Raw genomic sequence first — 19,572 nt, forward strand, 5'->3', positions numbered from 1 at the left:
GGCTCATCTAATAAACCAGATGGCTCGAGGGCAAACATGTTGTTTTCATAGAATGAACGGAATTTTAAAATTCTTTTAGGAGTACTTTTATGCCTTAATTCGGCACAAGGACGCGTCTTTGTACACCTCAGGGAACAGCGGCCTGGGATGCAGCGATGGGAAGGGAGACTCAGTGTGCCTGCCACGGGCCAGTCAGCTGTGGCCAGAGAGGTGGCGTCAGCCCCGCCAGCCCCGCCCGCACCGCTACCCCACGGACGCCCTGCCAGCATCGGCCAGGGTCTACCTTTCAAAGATGCCAGACGAGGCACAGAAGAGGGTTTGAGAAAACATGGCAGGATGGCATCGCTGGTCTTAAGTCCTCTCCCGCTTAGACCTTCTTTGCCAGCGGACTGACAGTGGAAAGGAGGCAGAGAACACGGCCTTGCCGAAAGTCGGGGGTTGGGGGCGGGGAGGGGTAGGTTGGCAACAGGTTTAGCAAACACCCCAAGGTTTAGAAGACGGCAGAGAGGAAAGAAAGACGCAGAGGCCGAACGAGCGCGCAAGAGCCGCGCGGGACGGATGGATGAAAACACTTCCCTCAACTTTCGCGCGCGATGATTCATGTTCCTTGGCTTTGTCAAACTGTCCCTGTCTAATGCCATCTAAACTCTGTGGAACCTCACAGGGTGAGAAGAATTAAAAACAGTTTACAGATAAGTAAAGAAAAACTCATTGAATCTTGTTTTTATAGGAAATTGCTCACTCACTTGGATTCTAAACATCAGCAAGGGTGCTGGGAAAAGCAAATGCTCAAATACACGCTAGAGCAGAATGAACCAGTGCGGTGAGTTCAAACAGCTGTTTCTAAGACAAAACACCTGACTAAGGTGTTTACTCCCTCTAGTTCAGGCCCATAAAAATACACCGACTTGTCTCATAACCAGGTCAATGAATCTTTTCATGTGGCAAGGCAGAAGAGACTCATCACATTTATTTAACTGCCAATCCTGGAATTTATGTACCGTGGAATTGTTACTTTTGAAAAAGTATTCTTTCTCCTTGATATGGTTGCTTATTTATGCCACCATCAAAAGAATTACTCCATTGTTTGTTAATATATAGCATACTTTAACTTTTCTTCATAAATTAGTGTAATGGCTTGCTAGTCGGAATACTAATAAATTTTAAAGGCTTGTTCAGTCTTGCGGTCAAATACAACACAGATGTTGGCCTTATTTACCTTTTAATGTTCTTCTCTTTTGTTATTAGCTTTCATGCCTTAACAGTTTTTATACCTGCCACTCTGCAGTATTGTCATGAAACATTTACGACACTAAAAGAGCAGTCTAAGAGTTAACTGAAATGAGAGAATTTTAGAATACGATGGGGCTCTAGCTGAGAAAGCAGTGTTTCTCAAACTTTTTCTTAACCACAACCACAGTGAAAAATACATTTTGCGTATACCTGAAATTTACTGGATTTCGTTAATGTCACCATAAAAAAAAAATAAACCTTAAAAAAAATACATTGTGCACCATGATCTAGTAATACACCTACCTGCCAATCTACCCGCCCTCACTCCCCCCATACATACACACATACACACACACAGCTGAAATAATGTAATTTTGGCAAAAGAGTTTTATCATGGGGGGTATACTCTGATATTTTCCATTTCATAGCCCACTAAAGTGTCACAATCTACGGTTTAAAAAGCGGAGCTCTAGAGGACATCTACTTTTGATTTGAGAGAGAGAAACACTGAGCATCAGTGGTGTGGTGATTTGCTTGTGATAACAAAGCTGGCAGGGTGCAAAGTCATGTCACCCCGTGTTTCACGTAAGAGGAAACCAGCGGCACAGCAGATAGATGATCGTGTCCACAGATTTGCTTACACATTCTAGCAACCGGAGTTCTCATATTGCGGTTAGATTTCATTTTTGTTATAATCTTTTAATGACTTTCACATTTTTTAAATATGTCCGATACAAGTCCAATATCTAACATTGAACCGTTAATAAGTTAGTCATAGAACGATGGCTTATTTTGGCATATTTAGAAAAAGAGAGAAAAAACATTTTTTAGACCAAAACTGAGACATGAAAATCACCATGTCTTTGGTTTAATCTTACTCTTTTCTCGTGCTTTGCAGTAACGAGTTCCAGAACTGCAGTCATGAAACGGTTGCTTTTAAAACACCATGTTTTGTTGCTTTTGAAAAATTATAGAACTTTGCCTCCACTTCAAAGAAACATCTCTTTTTAAGTAAACCTTTTTGCCAGATAGCCATTCTTTTCTGACCTTGACCCCTCTGTGGCACTTGCCGCCGCTGTCTAATGTCCTTTTGACATTTCTCCTTCCTTGGTGCCTATCACCTTATCAAACTTTTCTGGGCATCTTCTTAGAACGATTGCCCATCACCTGTCCCTTAAATGATATTGGTCCTTAGGACTGTTTTCAGCTACTTCTCACTCTATCGACACTGCCTCACAGACCCCAATACACCCATGACTTCACCCACCACTCCACTCCCCGCTATTAAAATCAGATCTCAACTGTATGTCCACATATCAGTTAGCTATGGGTCATTTGTACTCGGATGCCCCACAGAGCACCTGGCACTCAGCGTGCTACAAGTTGGATTCATGATATTTCCCCTGGAGCATCCTCCAAAAGAAGGAAACCGTGGCATTCTTCTAAACAGACTCTTTTGACCCCCACACCAAATCTAATTTATTTTTCCCTCAGCCATGCGTCTCTTGTGTAGATATCCACAACAGGCTCCCTCTCAGGCTTCCACTCAGGTACTCGCCATGCCCATCCCATTGTCCTCTCTCTTTTAGGGAACATCCAGGCACTTCGACAAGAACCAAAGGCCCATAAACGTCCGACTCTTGCTTCTCTCGCTTACCTCTCAACGTATGATCATTTTGTAAGCTTTTTAACTTTTTTTTTTTTAATCATGAAATCTTCTTTGAAAGATGTCTAGGCAGAGGCTTAATGTAAAAGTGAAGCAGCTCTGACGGAAGTTTCCACCAAAGATCTTAAAGAAAACTAGGGCCCATGGTCAGTCTGCACTGATTGTCACATTCACATCCTGAGGTCTCTGACCAGCCCTGCACAGTGCTTCGCCCCCTGGCCCGGCATCAGCCCAGGGTCTCCGCCATGACTCTCCCCACCGGGCTCATCGGCTGCTGGGTACCACTGCTGTCTATACTGCTTGTCTATCCCTATATCCGCATCTCCACGACCTTGGGACCTAGCACAAGGCCAGGTGCAGGGGCTTTCCCAAAGTCAGGTGGAGGCACAAATGAACGAAAAACAATAAACAGAGTATTTCAAGTAATTCCAATGAAGAAAAAATAAAATATTAATTTTGATCTTTTATTAGTTATTAGTGTTCAGTGTTGGGGGAAAAAAAAAAAAGCCTAGATACCTAGCTTAGGAAAAACAAACGGACATTTAAATCCTGACATCATTCTATCTATAGAATATAGTATTAAACACGTTCATTAGTAATGCCTGATTAATTTGTGCCTGGTTAAAGAACAGTGCATTCTTAGAATAACTGCTCCCAATACCTTCCTTATCTACTTAATGAAGTGGATAATGTTAGCATAATATCAGCATACAATATTTTATTGGTTTAAACTCAACAGTGGCATGCATTACAGCATTCTGCAAAATATATTCTTCTGTGCTCTGCAATTTAGGTCTCTAGTAAAAACTGAATAGTACAGTGAAGAGGCTGAAAAAAAGAAAATACAATTGCTTTGTCATTCTTCTTGTTTAATGAAGAAACAGGACGGATTTACTTCAGCTCTTAGGCTCAGGGAATTCTATCAGTGGAGACCTGCTCGAGCTGTTCCTTAACCCAGACAGAACAAACAGCATCTAGCACCACACTATGCCACGCACACGCAAATGAAATGCAACCCCTCTCCTAAATTATTCTGACATAATATTGAATGGCAAATGGCTGTTGTGGGTTAAGCAAATGACTATTATTTCTATTGAGCAGAAAGCAACTCTACGAAGAAAAAATTAAACAACGATGATGTCTGCTCAGGGAGACCCAGGCCTAAAACAATCATTTTACTTTCAATCTTTAGCAAATGATCTTTAATTCTCCCACTGCCTCAAGATCTTTTTCTCTCGCATCTGGAACACGGACCTGCTCAGCAAGACCAAACTTGCGACCGTCCTGTACTGATATTGTGAGAACCGTCCTCGGCCCACTGCCATTCTTTTCATCTTTTCTGTTTTTCAGCCTTATCCCTACTATTATTCCAGAACTTTGTGTCATAAAAATGTTTAAAAATAAATTCTAGACAAAATCAGTGCATAGAAATGCTAAAATACCATTAAATTCAGCCTCCTATGTCCATCAGTGTTGAATTCACGTGTTGAAAATCTATAATCTGATTTGAAGTAAATGAAAGAAAAGGGTGTCTATAAATACATGTGGGTGTCGGAACACTGGAAATATGGCCTCTTGTTGCCCTGTTTTGTTTCATAGATGACATAGGACATTTGGTAAACATTAAGGGTCAGGACAAATGCATTTTTCAGTAAGCACGGTCCACAGCAATTCAGAATGTGATTTTGCCAAGACTCGGCCACGGGATGAAGACACTGTTGCTCCTGCAGGCCTGTTCTGTTAGCTTCGCACTTCAGTCTAGTGATTCCCTCAGGACGACAAGGGATGAAACTGCCTCGTACAGAGCTTGCGACGAAGCCTGCTTGCTCGTCTCTCCCCTGAACCAGGTCCAATGCTAGTCCCAACACGAGGCATTAGCGGGCCCCCCTTCTGCCACTTGGCACAGAAATTTAAAAAGCTTCTTCTAAGGTAACTGTGCTCATAACTTGCAAAGAACTCTTGCATGAGGGGCAGGACACCAAAAATGCGCACTCTCATAATGGTCATACTTCAGGCTTCACTTAGATAAATTACACTACATCTAAAAACTTCTGTGCACCAAAGGACCCAATTAATAGGATGAAAAGGCAACCTAAGAAATGGGAGAAGACATTTACAACTCATATATTTGACAAGAGGTTAATATGCAGGATACACAGAGAACTCTTATGACTCAACAACAACAACAGAAACCTAATTCAAAAATGGGCAAAGGACTTGAATGGATATTTTTCCAAAGAAGATATACAAATGGTAAACGAGCTCATGAGAAGATGGTCAATATCACTAATCATTAGGAAATGCAAATCAAAATCACAATGATATCACCTGATACCCACTACGATGGCTACTATAAAAACAAAACAAAACAGAAAGTAAGTGTTGATGAAGCTATAAAGAAATGGAGCACCCTGCAGGTGAGAATGTAAAACGGTGCAGATGCTACAGAACACAGTATGGCTGTTCCCAGAAAACTTAGGCGTAGAATTGCTTACTGTATGATGCTACAATTCTACCTCTCGGTATGTACCCTATATAAAAGCAGGGTCTCAAAGGGATATGTGTACAGCCATGTTCATAGCAGCCTTATTCACAAGAGCTAGAAGGTGGCGGCAACCCAAGTGTCCACTGACAAATGTGGCATACCCTCACAAGGGAGCCTTAAAAAGGAAGGAAGCTGACACACGCCACAACGCGAACGAACCTCGAAGAGATTCTGCTAAGTGAAATCAGTTACTCTTAAAAAGACAAATACTGTGTGAGTGAGTTTTTACTTTTTAAAGATATTTAGAGTTGTCAAAATCACAGGACGGAAAGCAGAGTGGTGGTCGCCAGGTCCTGTGGGGCGCTGTTCAATAGACTGTCAGTTTTGCCAGATGCAGAGTTCTGGGATCGGTTACACAACCATGTGAAGGTACTTAATGCTGCTGAACTGCGCACTTCAAATTTGCTAAGAAGGTAAAGTTTACATTATGTGTATTTTACCATGGCCTCGTGTGGTAAGGGTATAGATACAAGATAACCTTGGACTTGATTAAAGCTGGGAAGGGTTAATCTGGGTTTCATTATACTATCCCATCTACTTTCATATATGTTTACAAGCTTCTGTAATTAGTTCTTTTTTAAATATATAAGAAATATCCACCAAGATCTTTCGGTGGTAAAACTATGGATTAAAAATACTTCTTTTGAAAATTTAAAGCACACTCAAATCATGCTCCTAAAATGCCAAATTTTTAAAGTCAAACTTGTAAAAGCCATGCAAATGTCCTCAGCATAGCACTATTTGTTGAAAAGAAGGTGTTAGGACTTGCTTGGTAAACTGTACCTGGACTTAAGTGAAACTTAGAATATACACAAGAAAGTATGTCAGACACAGCTCTTTGCCTGTATGAATTCTACTGATTTTTATCATATGGGATGTTCTTTTCCAGAAAACCGAAGGGACTCCTGCATTTATAACTGAAGCCGTAGGACCTACGTCTCATGCGGTTAGGAAGAGCGATGTCGCACTGCAATGTCCATCAGCTGTAAGGGAGAACAGTCCCAGCGTAACTGCTGAGGGGCAAGAACCCTAGAAGCATCTCACTTAGGGCCCCCGGCCTTTATTTTTCGGTGGTACAGCCCTTGTGGATCCTAAATTTTCACTGATCCACACTGCCAGCGTTATCATTTGATATCCTATTATGAGCTATTTCGTACTAGTTCAATGATTGTAGCTCCTAGAGAATGCTTGCTATGAATAATACAAGGAGGCTGTTTTCTTTTGAACATTGTTTTTCCTTTGGAGGTTCTGCCATTTCACCCTCGGTGGATTTACAGCGGCACTAGTTCAGAATAGTTTTGCCCCAGTAAAGGGCACTGTTGAAGATTCATTCATTCCCTACCGACAGCCTCCTGTATTAATTTATAAACCCCCTGAAGGCGGGAATTATGGCCAGGCGCCTACTACACTACCATGTATGTATTCAATAAATTATGAAAGACTGACTTTCTGAATGACTCGCTAGTGTCAGGCCGGGAAACACGGTGACTCAGGCGGGAGAGGAGTGTAAAGCCAGGCGTGTGTCTCGGGTACCACAGTCTGTATGACACGGGAGGCTGTGTGTGCAGCTTGAGAAGAGTGCTGCTCGGCGGTACGGCTTTCTGAATTCATGGATGTTTTTTCTGATCATTACTTCGACTACATGACTACATGCCAGAGGCCAAGGTACTGAGAACCATCTACTGTTTCTATCATGACAAATCCTCTTGACGGAGTCTTAAATTTGGGGTAGTCCTGACAGGGGGACCACAAGATGTTAGCGTGGGACCTCACTCAACAGGGACACCGCAGTGAATCGCTCCAGGTCCCTGTTGAGAAGGAGCAGTGAGTAACTTCTCACCTGCCTTGTGCTTTATTCCAGTGGCCAGGCTGAAGTTCATGCTGTCCAGATTGTTTTGCTGCCCATTTAGGATGAGAAATATTATAGTGACATCTGCATCGCTGACTCCAGTATTTGTAGGTGACATTTGATCTTAACTATCTTTCAAGTAAGCACTGCAAAAACTGTTCTGAAGGACGATATACATCACTCCCAATTCTCACTTCCTGGTTTCGAATAGCAATTTAACCTAATGGTACCCACGCGCCCAATGGAGGTTGATTCAAAAATGATTTTCTTAACCCATTTTCATTTAATTTCTCAACAATTCTACTTTGGCTCTGAGTGTTCATGGTCCTTTGAGCCTCAAAATAGAAAGTTTAAGGAAAACATGTTTATCTCTTCTTGGGTTTTTAGATCCTATAAAAATAAAATGCCTTCTCCTTTCTCTAGAAATCTTAAAGCTAACCATTCATCTAACCATAAAAATCTCTCTCCCTTTTCTGTAACTGTTTAAAAAGATATGTCCCAAGATTTTTTAGCTTTGATTGAATACCGCAAATGCCAAATATTACTTTAGATCTTGTGTAGTCCGAAAAGAACTGTAAGTCATTTCAGTTTTACTAGAAGAACAACTAAAAATAGCACCAAATGCTAACAAGGAAGCAATATCTCTTTATTGCTTAGATAAACCAGTAAAGCATTTAAGGAAAAAAATGTTCTATTTTTAATGTAGCTCTGGTTCCTATTTACACACCCTCACACGTTTTGCCCTTTCATTTTTTTTAACCGTTTTTTTCTAAACTGAAAAGCAAAAATTTTAACAGTTAAACAAACCAAGCGAACACATCAGGCAATGTAAATTTGTCCAATTTAAATTCTTTAAGTTGAGCCTTTTAAGAAATATTTTAATATCCAAGTCATTGTTCTAATTTTTGATAGCCACGGCATTCTGAAATTGGTAACTGGGTTCCACAAAGCACCCCCGGTGCCGGGGGTTTATTTTCCCGGAAGATCCCCCCAAATTAATTTTGCTTTTACATTTCTACCTATTACCATTTTCAGCTTGTAAGTATGTTTTAACTATACGATAAATGTCTTTTGCCTCTCTAGTTGAATATGTACCTCATTACATCGACGAGATCAAATCCACACAAACTCCTGGCAATCGCCCTTCGACTTCGGATCAAAGAGTAGCCTATCGTGTTTTAAAAACTGCTATTTAGAGAATTAATCTTAGGCGAGAAAGAGTTGCTAGCAGATGGTCTGACTATTCCAGAAAGTGAGACGAGTTCCTCAGGATACGAACTTACATTTTGAATTTACGGAATAAAAGGTAAGGCTTCTAAGTTCCAGCTGCGCTGACCCTGCGTGGGCAGCTAAGCCTCCACTGAGCAGAACTGAGGTGCCTGGGTGAGGTGTGACTAACGTGGAGCAGGTTTATGAGGATTTGTTGGTCAATGTGAAAATCCTGTCAAGTATGCAACAAACCTTTGGGCGGTTATCGATCAAATAAAAGGGGAAAATACCCATTTTAGACCCCTTAAACAGCTCCTTATTTAGAATGCTAATATTACAGCCACACGCAGGGCCTGAACGATCTTTTAAGTAAATTCTCCCCATTCCAGATCTTTTGTTTTGGGGAAAACAAAGCTGAAAAACAAGAATGGGCACTCTGAGTACAGGAGTGGCTTATTTTCAAGGCCCCATGCTGGCTGCTCACAAGGAAAGGATTAAAGATAAGATTAGAAAAGTAGCTCCCTTATCTGCGAGAAGAAAAAAAAAATGCTAAAATGTTATTTCTTTTAAAAAATATTACTAGAAGGGTTATGGAAATGATATGTACAACCTATGAGACCCAAAGGTTCCACTGATGACCTCCCACTCGGCTAGTTATCAATGCCATCAATGAAGTATTAACTTTTGCAATCTTATAAAGCCCTGTCGCTGAACAGCTGGCATGAAATGCCAAGGTTTAGGAGCTGGGTGTAGTTCTAATGCCAATTAAGAAATAATCTGGATTACCCTGAGAGGGCGTATACAAATGAAATATAAAACACGGTCGAACTATAGTCTGAATGATTAAAAAAATAAAATCAAACCCAAATCTGTGGTGGGGCTGATCGGGTCATTTTACTGATTAGATATGTGACACTTGACCGCTTCAATTTTCTCCTTAAGAGATTCCCTTTCGACATCGCGAAAACAATAGCCAAGTGAAGAATCAGAGAAAGCAGCTCACCATTCCAAAGATTAGTTTTGATTGTGGAAAAAACCCAATGAACCCCAAACATGGGTCGACTGCCAGGAAGCGGGGTACAAAGGAGGAGGAGGAAGAAGCAAACCTGGGCAGACCTGGCCAAACTGGTCTTCACGTGTGGGGACCCACACAGTGCCAACGAAAAGGCTAAACAGCCGAATCCCATCAAAGGGCCTACCTAGGTTTCTCTCGCAACCGCTCTCCCGCCTCTCTCCTGCCCAGGGTTACGGCCGTTTCCAGGGTTATTATTTCCTAGCGGGAGCACTGCAATAATCTCCTTTGCTATCAGATTAATCTTTCAAGTTGTACACTTCCAGTGTGTCACTGTGCTGTTTTAATATTGCTCATGGCACCCCCAGGCCTGCTGCACTAAATCCTGGCACTCGGCGTTCGAGCAGCCCTCCTCTGGGGCGACAGGCCAGTCAGAAAGATTATATTCTTCCTGTGGTCAGTTAAGAGATTTGTGTCCTTGAGCTAATCATTTAATTGTTCTGAGCCATAGGTTTCTCATTGGAGAAAAAGAAGGAACTAATTGGATAATAAAGGGGAGATAGTGTAAACCGCAAAAGCTGGACAAAGATGCAGTGTTTTTATTACATTTCGACACATTTTCTGCTGCTCGTCTTCTGTGAGTCTGGTCCTCTGAACATACTTTATAGACATGCGGCCTTTTTTCCCGTCATTTCTCTGCGTGGTTATTCTGTTTCTACCTCTCCCCCTCTGCTACCTGGAAAAATACAATATTTACTACTGGCCACTCCCTCCTGTGAGCTCCCAAAGCAAGCCACACCAGCTTATTCAGAGCGCCTCTGAATATTCCTCCAGATGCTTTTACATTGCTCTCTCAACAGCCCTGTGTCTTAAAGATGGGAAGACTAAGACAGGACAAGTGAGACTCCGATGTCACATGCTTCTCCCGAGGCTACAGAGCCAGGAGGGCCAGAGCCAGCGGAGACAGGCCGGTGTGGTGGCTGGGGAGCTGTGACGACTCACAGCCATTCACCACATTTCCATTAACACGTATGTTTTGGAAAAATAAAGTTTAATCCAATAAGGTCGCAGGAACATGCATTTCAGTTACATAGAGCAGGTCCTCGAATCACCTTTTGTTACAACATTGATGAGAAAAAAGGCTGATTCAGCAGGGGCCACTGTGTGGAGTTGCACACTCTCCCCATGTCTGTGGCTTTTCTCCGGGTTCCTCTCACGTCCCAGAGATGGGACGGGGCGGGAATGGACGTGTCTACACTGCCCCAGTCTGAGTGTGTGTGGCTGTGAGTGACCCTGGGATGGAAAGGTGTCCTGTCCAGGGTGGGTGCTGCCTGGCACCCTGGGCTGCTAGGACAGGCTCCGGACACCTGCGACCCTGAACTGGAACAGCAGGTTGGAAAATTATCTTATTTGGCTTTTATTGACCTTTCTTAAATGTCTGTATAATTGGAATTTATTCCAAGGTTCCATGTTAGAAGTCTTTGGGTCTTTATTTAGAAGCCTGCTGATGTTTTTGTGACCAGAAATATGCTGTGGAACTTAATTCTTATTTCTATCAATTAGCCTGTGGTCAAACTGGTTTCATTACATGTTGTTTCACTGCATGTCACAGTTTCCAAGAACCTATTGATGGCATTACGTGAGGACTTACTGTGCCAGTCGGAAGGCGCGGGCAGCTAGACGGAAAGAGAGGCTAAGAGCAAAGAGAAGGTGTGAAGAAGCCGCTTCTGCCTGGAAATCCCCTGAGAGTCAACAACACTGTGTTTCTGTTTTGAGAGCTTAGACTCCATGTAATTCCGCAGATTCCAAAAGTTATACTTGGAACCACAGATCATCTCACCATCCTGATCTAACTTGGCGTTGATATACAGAACGAGAAAACCAAACCAGGGATCTAACCTTTGGGATTGAACTGGCGACTCATCACTCTTCATCACACCTGTCACATAGCCTTTGGGCACTGGGATGGCCGGAGCCACCAGGAGGGCTGAAAAGCAAGCTTTGGGTCGCACTCGTTTGTCAAATAGTTCTTAACTGAGAAGTGTGGCTCCCTCTGCTACCTGTCCTCCACAGTCCATTCTGTTTCCTCCTGCGCACGTAGCAAGGTCACAGCTGCCTGCCTCTCCTGCCCTGGGCTGTGTTAGCAGAGGTGTGCGCCCCTCCTAAGCTTCCCATTCATGCCCACCCTGCTTTCTCTCTCTGTGGGCTAGAAAGTGGATGACAACGATCACAGAAGCCTCAGAAGCTACATGGTGAGATGGCACAACCTCATCTGTCCAAACCTTGCAACCTGGAAGATGCACTTGAGACCATTAAATAAGAGATAAGTTTCTATGTTTAAGCAACGGCACGTTGGGCCTATTTGTTCCAGCTGTTTCACTTACCCTAATAAATCCATGTGCTGACATGCGCTTCAGTGGGGCCCCAGATGCTGACACGTGGTGCCTGCACTGAGCTTACAGTCTAGTCGCACAATGTGGCTGTCACTGAATCGTCCTGGTGCCCTGAAGGCAGGAGTGAAACTAATCGACACAACAGCCTGAGGCAGAGCTGGGGCAGGCAAACTTGTTCTCTAAAGGGACAGACAACATATATTTTAGGCTTTGCAGACCATATGTAATCTCTGAAATAAATTCTTCTTTTTTTTAAAATAACTATTTAAAAAAAATTTAAAAACATTCTTAGCTTGAAGGCCCTACAAAAGCAGGCCATGAACCAGATCTGGCCTACAGGATGCAGTCTGTTGATTTCTGACTTAGACCCCTGGTCTAGATTTTTAAAAACCGAAGGAAGAATAATATTTCATGGCATGAAAATTACATGAAATTCAAATTTGGGAACTATAAATAAAGTTTTATTGGGATACGGCCACATTTATTTGTTTACATATTGTCTGTGGTGGCTTTAGTTGAGTGGTTATGACAGGCAGCTGGCCACACACAGCCTGAAATATTTACTATCTGACTTTTCACAGAAGAGCCTTGCCCAGCCTGTGGTTGGAGGTCGCACAAGACAGATCGTTCTGTTTAAGTGACCAGACCCTCTACCGTCCGAGGAGGACACTGGGTGCCTGGCTGCTTTGGCGCCATGCCAAGAGTTGAGCATCTTCACTAGCCGCCGTGGAAGAAAGTCACCTCTCAAAAGATTCTGGAGTTTAGCGATGCCCCATGAAACAGGGTAAGAGCAGCGATCTTTACTGGCTAACTGGAGTGTTCGGATAAAATGGGCTAAAGGGCTTTCAAATTTTTCTTCCATCAGTGTGCTGAATAACCACAGTATTATACTCGCTAGAGAGGTTTTGTTGATCTGAAGTCACTAAGACGATTGGGATCCTCGTAGAAGCCTGGTGCATTACAAAACAAATGCTCGGACAGCAGGTACAAGGCCAACAAGTGGCGAGATCAATGTGCTGTTCTCATTGGTGGGTTACTGCTATTAATAAGACACGGTGCTGAGCCCTAAATTCACGACACAACTTAAATCTTTCTTTTTCTCCTCAGAATTAAGTTGTATCAATTATATCTCAGTTTTACTCAGTTTTACTGAGATATAATTGATACAACTTAATTCTTAAGACAATTCTGCAAGTCAAGTAGCCAGTTTTATAGGTGAGGAAACTGAGGGCCAGTAGGAATAAATAATTTGCCCAAGATTAAAAAAAAAACCAAAACCCTGAAAAGTCAGAGCTTTGATTTGAGTCTAGAGCTACTTGAATTTAAATCTGATGCTGCATCACACTATAAGGTGTATCACATATTGACACTTAATTTGAAGAAACTACCACATATTACTCACTGGCCACTAAGCCAGATTCGATTTGACTGTCAACTACATTAAACTATAATTACTATCTGTTTTATGCCAGTCATGGTGCTCAGTGTTTTTCGCATTTGGTCTCTAACCTTTGCCAAGCCTCAGTTTTCCTCATCTATAAAATGGACTTAGTAGTAGCGATTTCAGAGCCTTAATGTTGAATTAAATGAATGCTGGGGGCATAGGAAATTCTTAATAAGTAGGACCTACAATGAAAAATGCTAAGCTTTATGTTGTCTTAAGTGCTCATGTTTAGGTTTTTACGTAAAATGAGGAGTGCGCTTTTCAGGCCGATTCTGTATGAACGGCAATAACGGGAAGGTGCCGGAACAATAAAGCCGTGGGCAGAGATATCTGGGGAGGCCCCCACAAGAGGGGGGTCATGCCTGGGGTGTCAGCACAACACTTATTCGAAACACGTTTGGAGTGTGTGCTTTGACATAACAACTGGATTCTACTGTTTGATTTAAAGAGAGCATTCAATGAAAATAATTGAGACTCGTTTTCTTCAGTGAAATCAGGGAATGTGGACTGAGTTTAAAAGCAACTTCTAAAAATGAATCCAAGAAAGCGGGGACAGATATCGTTAACCGCCACCGAATTTTCGGTGCCACCTCTGGACTTTATTTTCCCGCTAGCAGGCTGTCTCTCTTCTCATCCCTAGCGAAGCCTGCACTGGACCTAGCACCCTCTTGTAGTCCCTTTCACCACTGTTATGAAACAGCTCTTCCTCCTAACGCCCCACATGCCTGCTTCCCAGAGCTAGGATTACACGGAAGGTGGGATGTTCTCAAACTTTTTTTTGTACGTACTGCTGTAACATGCCCTAATTTTGCATTATATCAACCAGATCCTGTATCCCCTTACTGAATGGCCTACTCATTGAGTTGCCTAAGCTACTGTGACTAAGCTACTTCTCAAATATCTGGTTCCCATAGAGACCGAACAGCTCTCACATTGTCAGGCATTCGCTTCTTTCGATGCCTGCAGAATATGGCCCAGCCTTACACGCTTCCCTTGGCAACGCTCGGGAACAGCAGGAAGCCACGCTCCCACGAAGCGGGCCTGGCCGCGAGCTGCCCACGGCTCCGCGGGCCTCGGCGGAACGAAAGGGATGCAGATGCTCTGCCCGCCCTGGTGAGCAGCGCAGGCAGCAAGAATCCTCGCTGGACCACAGATTTTTATAAGGCAGGATTATCAGATTTGGGAGCAAATTCTGCCCGATGAAGAGAACATTAAGCAAGCGTTCCCGCGTGCTTCAGGCTATGATTCAGCGTCCTCAGCAGTGTCTCTAGAACCTGTCTGGACAGTGAGACGACAGGCTGACCGTGAGGGTCCAGCACAAAGGAGGTGCTCCGTGAACACGAGGGAAGCATCAAGCCCAGAGGGTCTAAAGAGCTTGTCGTCTGAGCTGTGTGCCGGCGACTCTACCGGTGACATCTGCAGCCCTGACCGCGGCCCCGTGTCCTGGGTTTGCCTTCTAACTGCCCCCTTGCCTAGTCCAACTACATGTCTAACAGGCATCTCAACCTCGTCACACGCCAAACTGCATTTCCCCTCCAAGTCAGCTCCTCCCACTCTCCGCATTCTCATTTCGACTATTCTCGCAGTTGCTCAAGACGAAAACCTGGGAACGACCTTTGCGTTCTCCTCTGTGACGTGCTGCCCACCAGCCCAACCCGGATAATTTCCAAATCCAATTTCTCTGCTTGCAACGGAATCTAGAATCCGATCAGCTCTCTCCATTTCCACTGCTAGCACGTCGGACCACTGCTAAAACCCCCTCCCTCTTCTCCCATTCCTCCTCCTCTACTATTAATCCTCCGCGTACAGCCAAAGTTATCTAAAAATCTCAATCAGATCTTTTCCTGTCCTCCCGTGAAGTCCTTGAATGACTTCCTATGGCGTGTGGCCAACTCTCCCGCTGTGGCGGGGAGGCCCTGTGTCCCTGCCTCCCTGCCCTCACCTCTCGACTCGGCGTCTCCATCACTAAGCTGGGTCACACCGGCCTCTCCCCCTCAAGCACCAAGCCCTCTCCTGCTTCTGCACTTGCCGCTTCCTCTGCTTAGAACGCTCTTTCTCTTGATGATCATCACACAAACTGCCAGACTCTTCCAGTCTTTCTGACCTCAGGCTCAAAGTCTCGCTCAGGCAGATCTTCCCTAACTAGGTTTTCTGAATGTGCTTCTCCCTGACACTACCAGCTTATAAATGAAGGGTAACCTTACATTTCAATAACTCGAATCACCCACACTTAAAGAATATACAAGTCTGGCTTTTGTGAATTATATGAGTTGAGACTTTTTATCACATGCTGTAGTATGAGAAAACTAAATAAACGAACAAACAAAATACCGTTTGATGAAGCCCCAAAATACTAATGGTTGACACTTTTGGTATTGGTAATGTTTTATTTAGATATTCTTGAGAATCTGAATGAAAAAATTCTAGAGAGCCAGTGCTTTCTAGGTTAGGTATGAATTCTACATGTAAATTAATAATTTATGGTCAAAGATTGATGGGAGGTCAGTAGGTCATGGGATGTTCGCCTCACTCTCCGCTGGCCCCTCTCAATGGCTACAAAGGACTGATCAAGACAATACTCTTTGCAGCAAGTTGGCTTTTAGTCAGCAAACTTTTAAAGACCTGAGATTTTCTGGATGGTTTTCAAATGCTGGTTTTCTAAGTGCATGCTCTTTCCAGTGCTTTTGTGCCAATTCCAGAGCCAGCTTTCTTTCTTACAAGTTAGTTATGGGAACATTATAATGGTTCAGTTAAGAAGATGTTCGAGATTCTTCCTATGAGCTACATGTTGATATTTGTTTTAATCTTTAATTAGTTTTTAAAGTAGTTTTTGTAAAATTAGGAACATCACTATTCCTAGTGATAAAAATATAAGTATACGATCGATATAAAATACAAAAAAAACAACACAGCTGATATTTATTGTCCTTATTGCGCTGAACACTCAGTGGAGACTTCCTTTGAATGACTGATTTTATGGCTTAATTTTCATAATCTGATTTTTGTTAATTGTCTTCTTCTCACAGGTAATGTGTTTAACAATAAGATGGGACATATTGTGTTTTACAGATACCTTATTTCTGAACAGAAATCCAAATGTTGGAATATTCTTACTCTTACGAATGCGCATTTTTGCAGCTTTTTGATTAGCCGTATCTCTATGGTTATGAGAAGGAAGCTGCACTGAGAAGCCTGACTGATAATTCCCCTACTTTCCCCTCCAGACCACACCCACGCAGCTGGCACTCAATTATGTTTATTGAAATAAATATTAAGATGAAGACTTGAATAAAATCTGTAATGACAGCATGCAATCAACTTTAAATTGTGATAAACACCTGGAGCCACCAGACATAAGAAGCTAGTTCCTAAGGCTTCAAATCAATAGCTTCAAGAACCTCAGACTTTAATATTATTTCTTTAAAGAGTAAAAAATAATGAGAAACCTATTCATGGAATAATTTCAGAACTTACCTACAACCATTTTAAATAACATGATTTCTGTGTGGGAAAGGTTCATGAATCAAGCAATATAGCAAAAAGAATTTCCAAGGTATCGGGAAACCCAAATGTAGAACACTGAAACTGAAGGTCTACTCGTGAAAGGTGTTCTATAATATTATTTTTTATCTACGACACCACGATAAATATTTTAACAACTCAAACATAAATGCATTGGTCCTATTGTTATCTGAGGCCCAATTTTACATATCCTTCACAAAAATATAGCTCCACAGCAAAGGGACTTATAAAGACATAACAGGTGCTTTGAAAATAATATATTAACACCACTAATCACTGAAGATGATAGCAAGTGAAATATGTGCTCCACTGAATATGTTGTAAATAGAAAGAATAAAAGGTCATGGCAAATAAAATAATACAACCCAAAAGATCTTTCTACGTCATCTATACGACTTAATATTTCATCCTAGAATAGCATCCAGTTACTTTTATTCATTGGGGTCTGAAATAAGGATGAATTTAATTGCAAAAAGTTTCATCTCATTTTTAAGGACCTAAAAAAAAAAAATCTTTTGTTCATTTACATGTGTTTGCTTAACATATATATTTGACTATATCAATAAAGGAAGTTATTTTCCTTTTTCTATTTTAAATTCATTACTTAAAGTCACATCACATTCCCTGGACACAAAAACCAATTCTAGGCCTATTTACTGTCAGGAAAAAACACTCGCGGTGGCACTCACCCTCCCGTATCTGTTGGCGTAGGACCCGGTAAGCAAGGAGTGAAAAACGATGATGGTCTCATCTAAGTCCCAGATGAACACTCTCTGCAAAGGAAGAGCCACATCAGTGCATCGTTCCCTGGGTTGAGAAATCTGTTATTCAGCTAACTTCAACGTGAATAGGTGGTCTTGAAGCGGGAGATGAAAGAAAAATCTGAATTTACTATATTTTTAAAAATAAAACTATTTTAAAGACTTTCTCCAGATATAACTTTTCTCCAGATATAACCTCAGATATGATACGAGAGAATAATTATATTAGTAACATAATCAATATAAATATAGGAAAGAAATAATATATGTCCTTTCTGCTTCTGGAGTAGATTATCAGTCTCAGATCTGAAGAAACAAAAAAATGAGCGAAAACTCATCTGTTTCTAACTTCTGAGACAGAGGAGCAATAGGTCAAAAATTATTCACTTTATCTTCTCCTTATCTCTGTTCTCTGCTCATTAAGAAGTGTTAAAATAGCTAATCTTATGGTTTATTTTTATTGAGCCAAGTATTAAACAAAACTGCACACAAAAACCGAACTTACATCCTCTATTCATCTTTTGTTACTTATCGGGCTGTTATCAAATGGATGGGTTACATACTGTTTTCAGATTACAGACAGTTAACAGTTTAAGCAGACACGTCACACCCGCTCTTGACACACTCTTGGGTGTTTGGAGTAGGATTTGAAGAACTCATTTCAAAAAGGTCTTTGAGATACCACAGAAGGCCTCAAGCCTGCTTTTTCTTCTTCCCATCCCCACTCAACCAGTACGTGTTCATACACATAGGTTCTACTGAAATTTTTCATGTTTTCAGCCAAAATAATCATGTTTTCCACCATCGGATTTCATTTTGGTGAAAAATAAATAAATAAATAACTTAATTGCAGCGGACTCAGGGCTATGAAATCTTCCACCCTTATAGGTTTTGTTTAACCCCTCCTGCTTTTGAACTTCGCCAAAACATGTCTCATAGAGGACCATCTCAGTTTAGGACATCCTGGGTTTTCCTTTCTTGACATACATAAGTGTGTTTTTAATTTTAAAGTGGGTTTTATTAAGCATTTTTAGTACGATACTTAGTTGAAATGGCAATGATTCAGAGCAGTATAATTTTGTTCAAGCGGAATTATATAATTTACTATATTTCCTCAGGGAGAAATAAACAGATGCTTTACCATATAGTTAAACAGAAAAGAAAACAGAAATAATTACTTTACTTATAATGTGTATGGAAGAGAAAAAATAATGCTTTATTTATAGTTGATATGGAAAAGAAAACAGTAATAGCATCTGGACACCTTGATCACTGCTGTTTACACTGCAGGTATACAGATCACCACTTAGCTACTAAGATGCCTTGTTATTTACTCGGGTGTTGGCAATGACAAACCTCAAGATCAGAATCCGGGGGAGGTGAAGGATTATTGTTTCTTCGGCCTCGTCCACGTGACTTCCCATCTGAACCTCGACGCAATCGATCAGAGTCCGAATCTTTAATGGGTGTTGACGGGCTGTGGATGGTGCTGTACTCTGTAGAAACACAGGAAGAACTTTCATATCTCGGCTCTAGCACCGTGGTGCCACAATTCACCTTGTTTTAATTCATGGGGAAGTCTGAAGAGCAGAATACATTTCATTCTGCTCAAATTCTACATTATCTTTTACTTGCATTGGTACATAATTTATGAGCTGTTTGATGCTAAGACCTGTTTTGAAAGAATGTGTGATCAGAAATGGCTAAAATTTAATTGAAGGTGGGAGGCAACAGGCTGTGCTAAGTTGCCTAAATTTTCTCTGTGGTTTTCTAAGACTGGACAGTGCTCCCCCATCCCCACTTCTGCCGCTGTTTCTATCTGTCCACCAGCGGTGCCTGGCCACACTGAGCAGTTCACACACTGCCTTACCAGCCACTCTCACACCTACAAAAAGGCTTCTGGTTCATGGAAAGAAATGGAAAGGAAAATCAGCCCCG

At 41.9% G+C, this 19,572-nt stretch overlaps 1 protein-coding gene across 7 annotated transcripts in view; it reads right to left on the reverse strand.

Moving 5' to 3' along the window:
- The window catches only part of EYA1 (EYA transcriptional coactivator and phosphatase 1), a 145,615-nt gene that overhangs the window by 47,334 nt on the left and 78,709 nt on the right, over positions 1 to 19,572 (reverse strand). For all 7 annotated transcript variants that reach the window (XM_025041181.1, XM_015598586.2, XM_006924024.3 and 4 more), the window contains 2 exons: positions 18,991 to 19,130; positions 17,563 to 17,646 (listed from right to left, as the gene is read on the reverse strand). In XM_025041181.1, coding sequence (XP_024896949.1) covers positions 17,563 to 17,646; positions 18,991 to 19,130 — 224 coding nt within the window. The remainder of the gene's footprint in view (positions 1 to 17,562; positions 17,647 to 18,990; positions 19,131 to 19,572) is intronic.

The sequence above is a fragment of the Pteropus alecto genome, unplaced genomic scaffold, assembly GCF_000325575.1.
Source record: "Pteropus alecto unplaced genomic scaffold, ASM32557v1 scaffold87, whole genome shotgun sequence".
Taxonomy (NCBI): domain Eukaryota; kingdom Metazoa; phylum Chordata; class Mammalia; order Chiroptera; family Pteropodidae; genus Pteropus; species Pteropus alecto.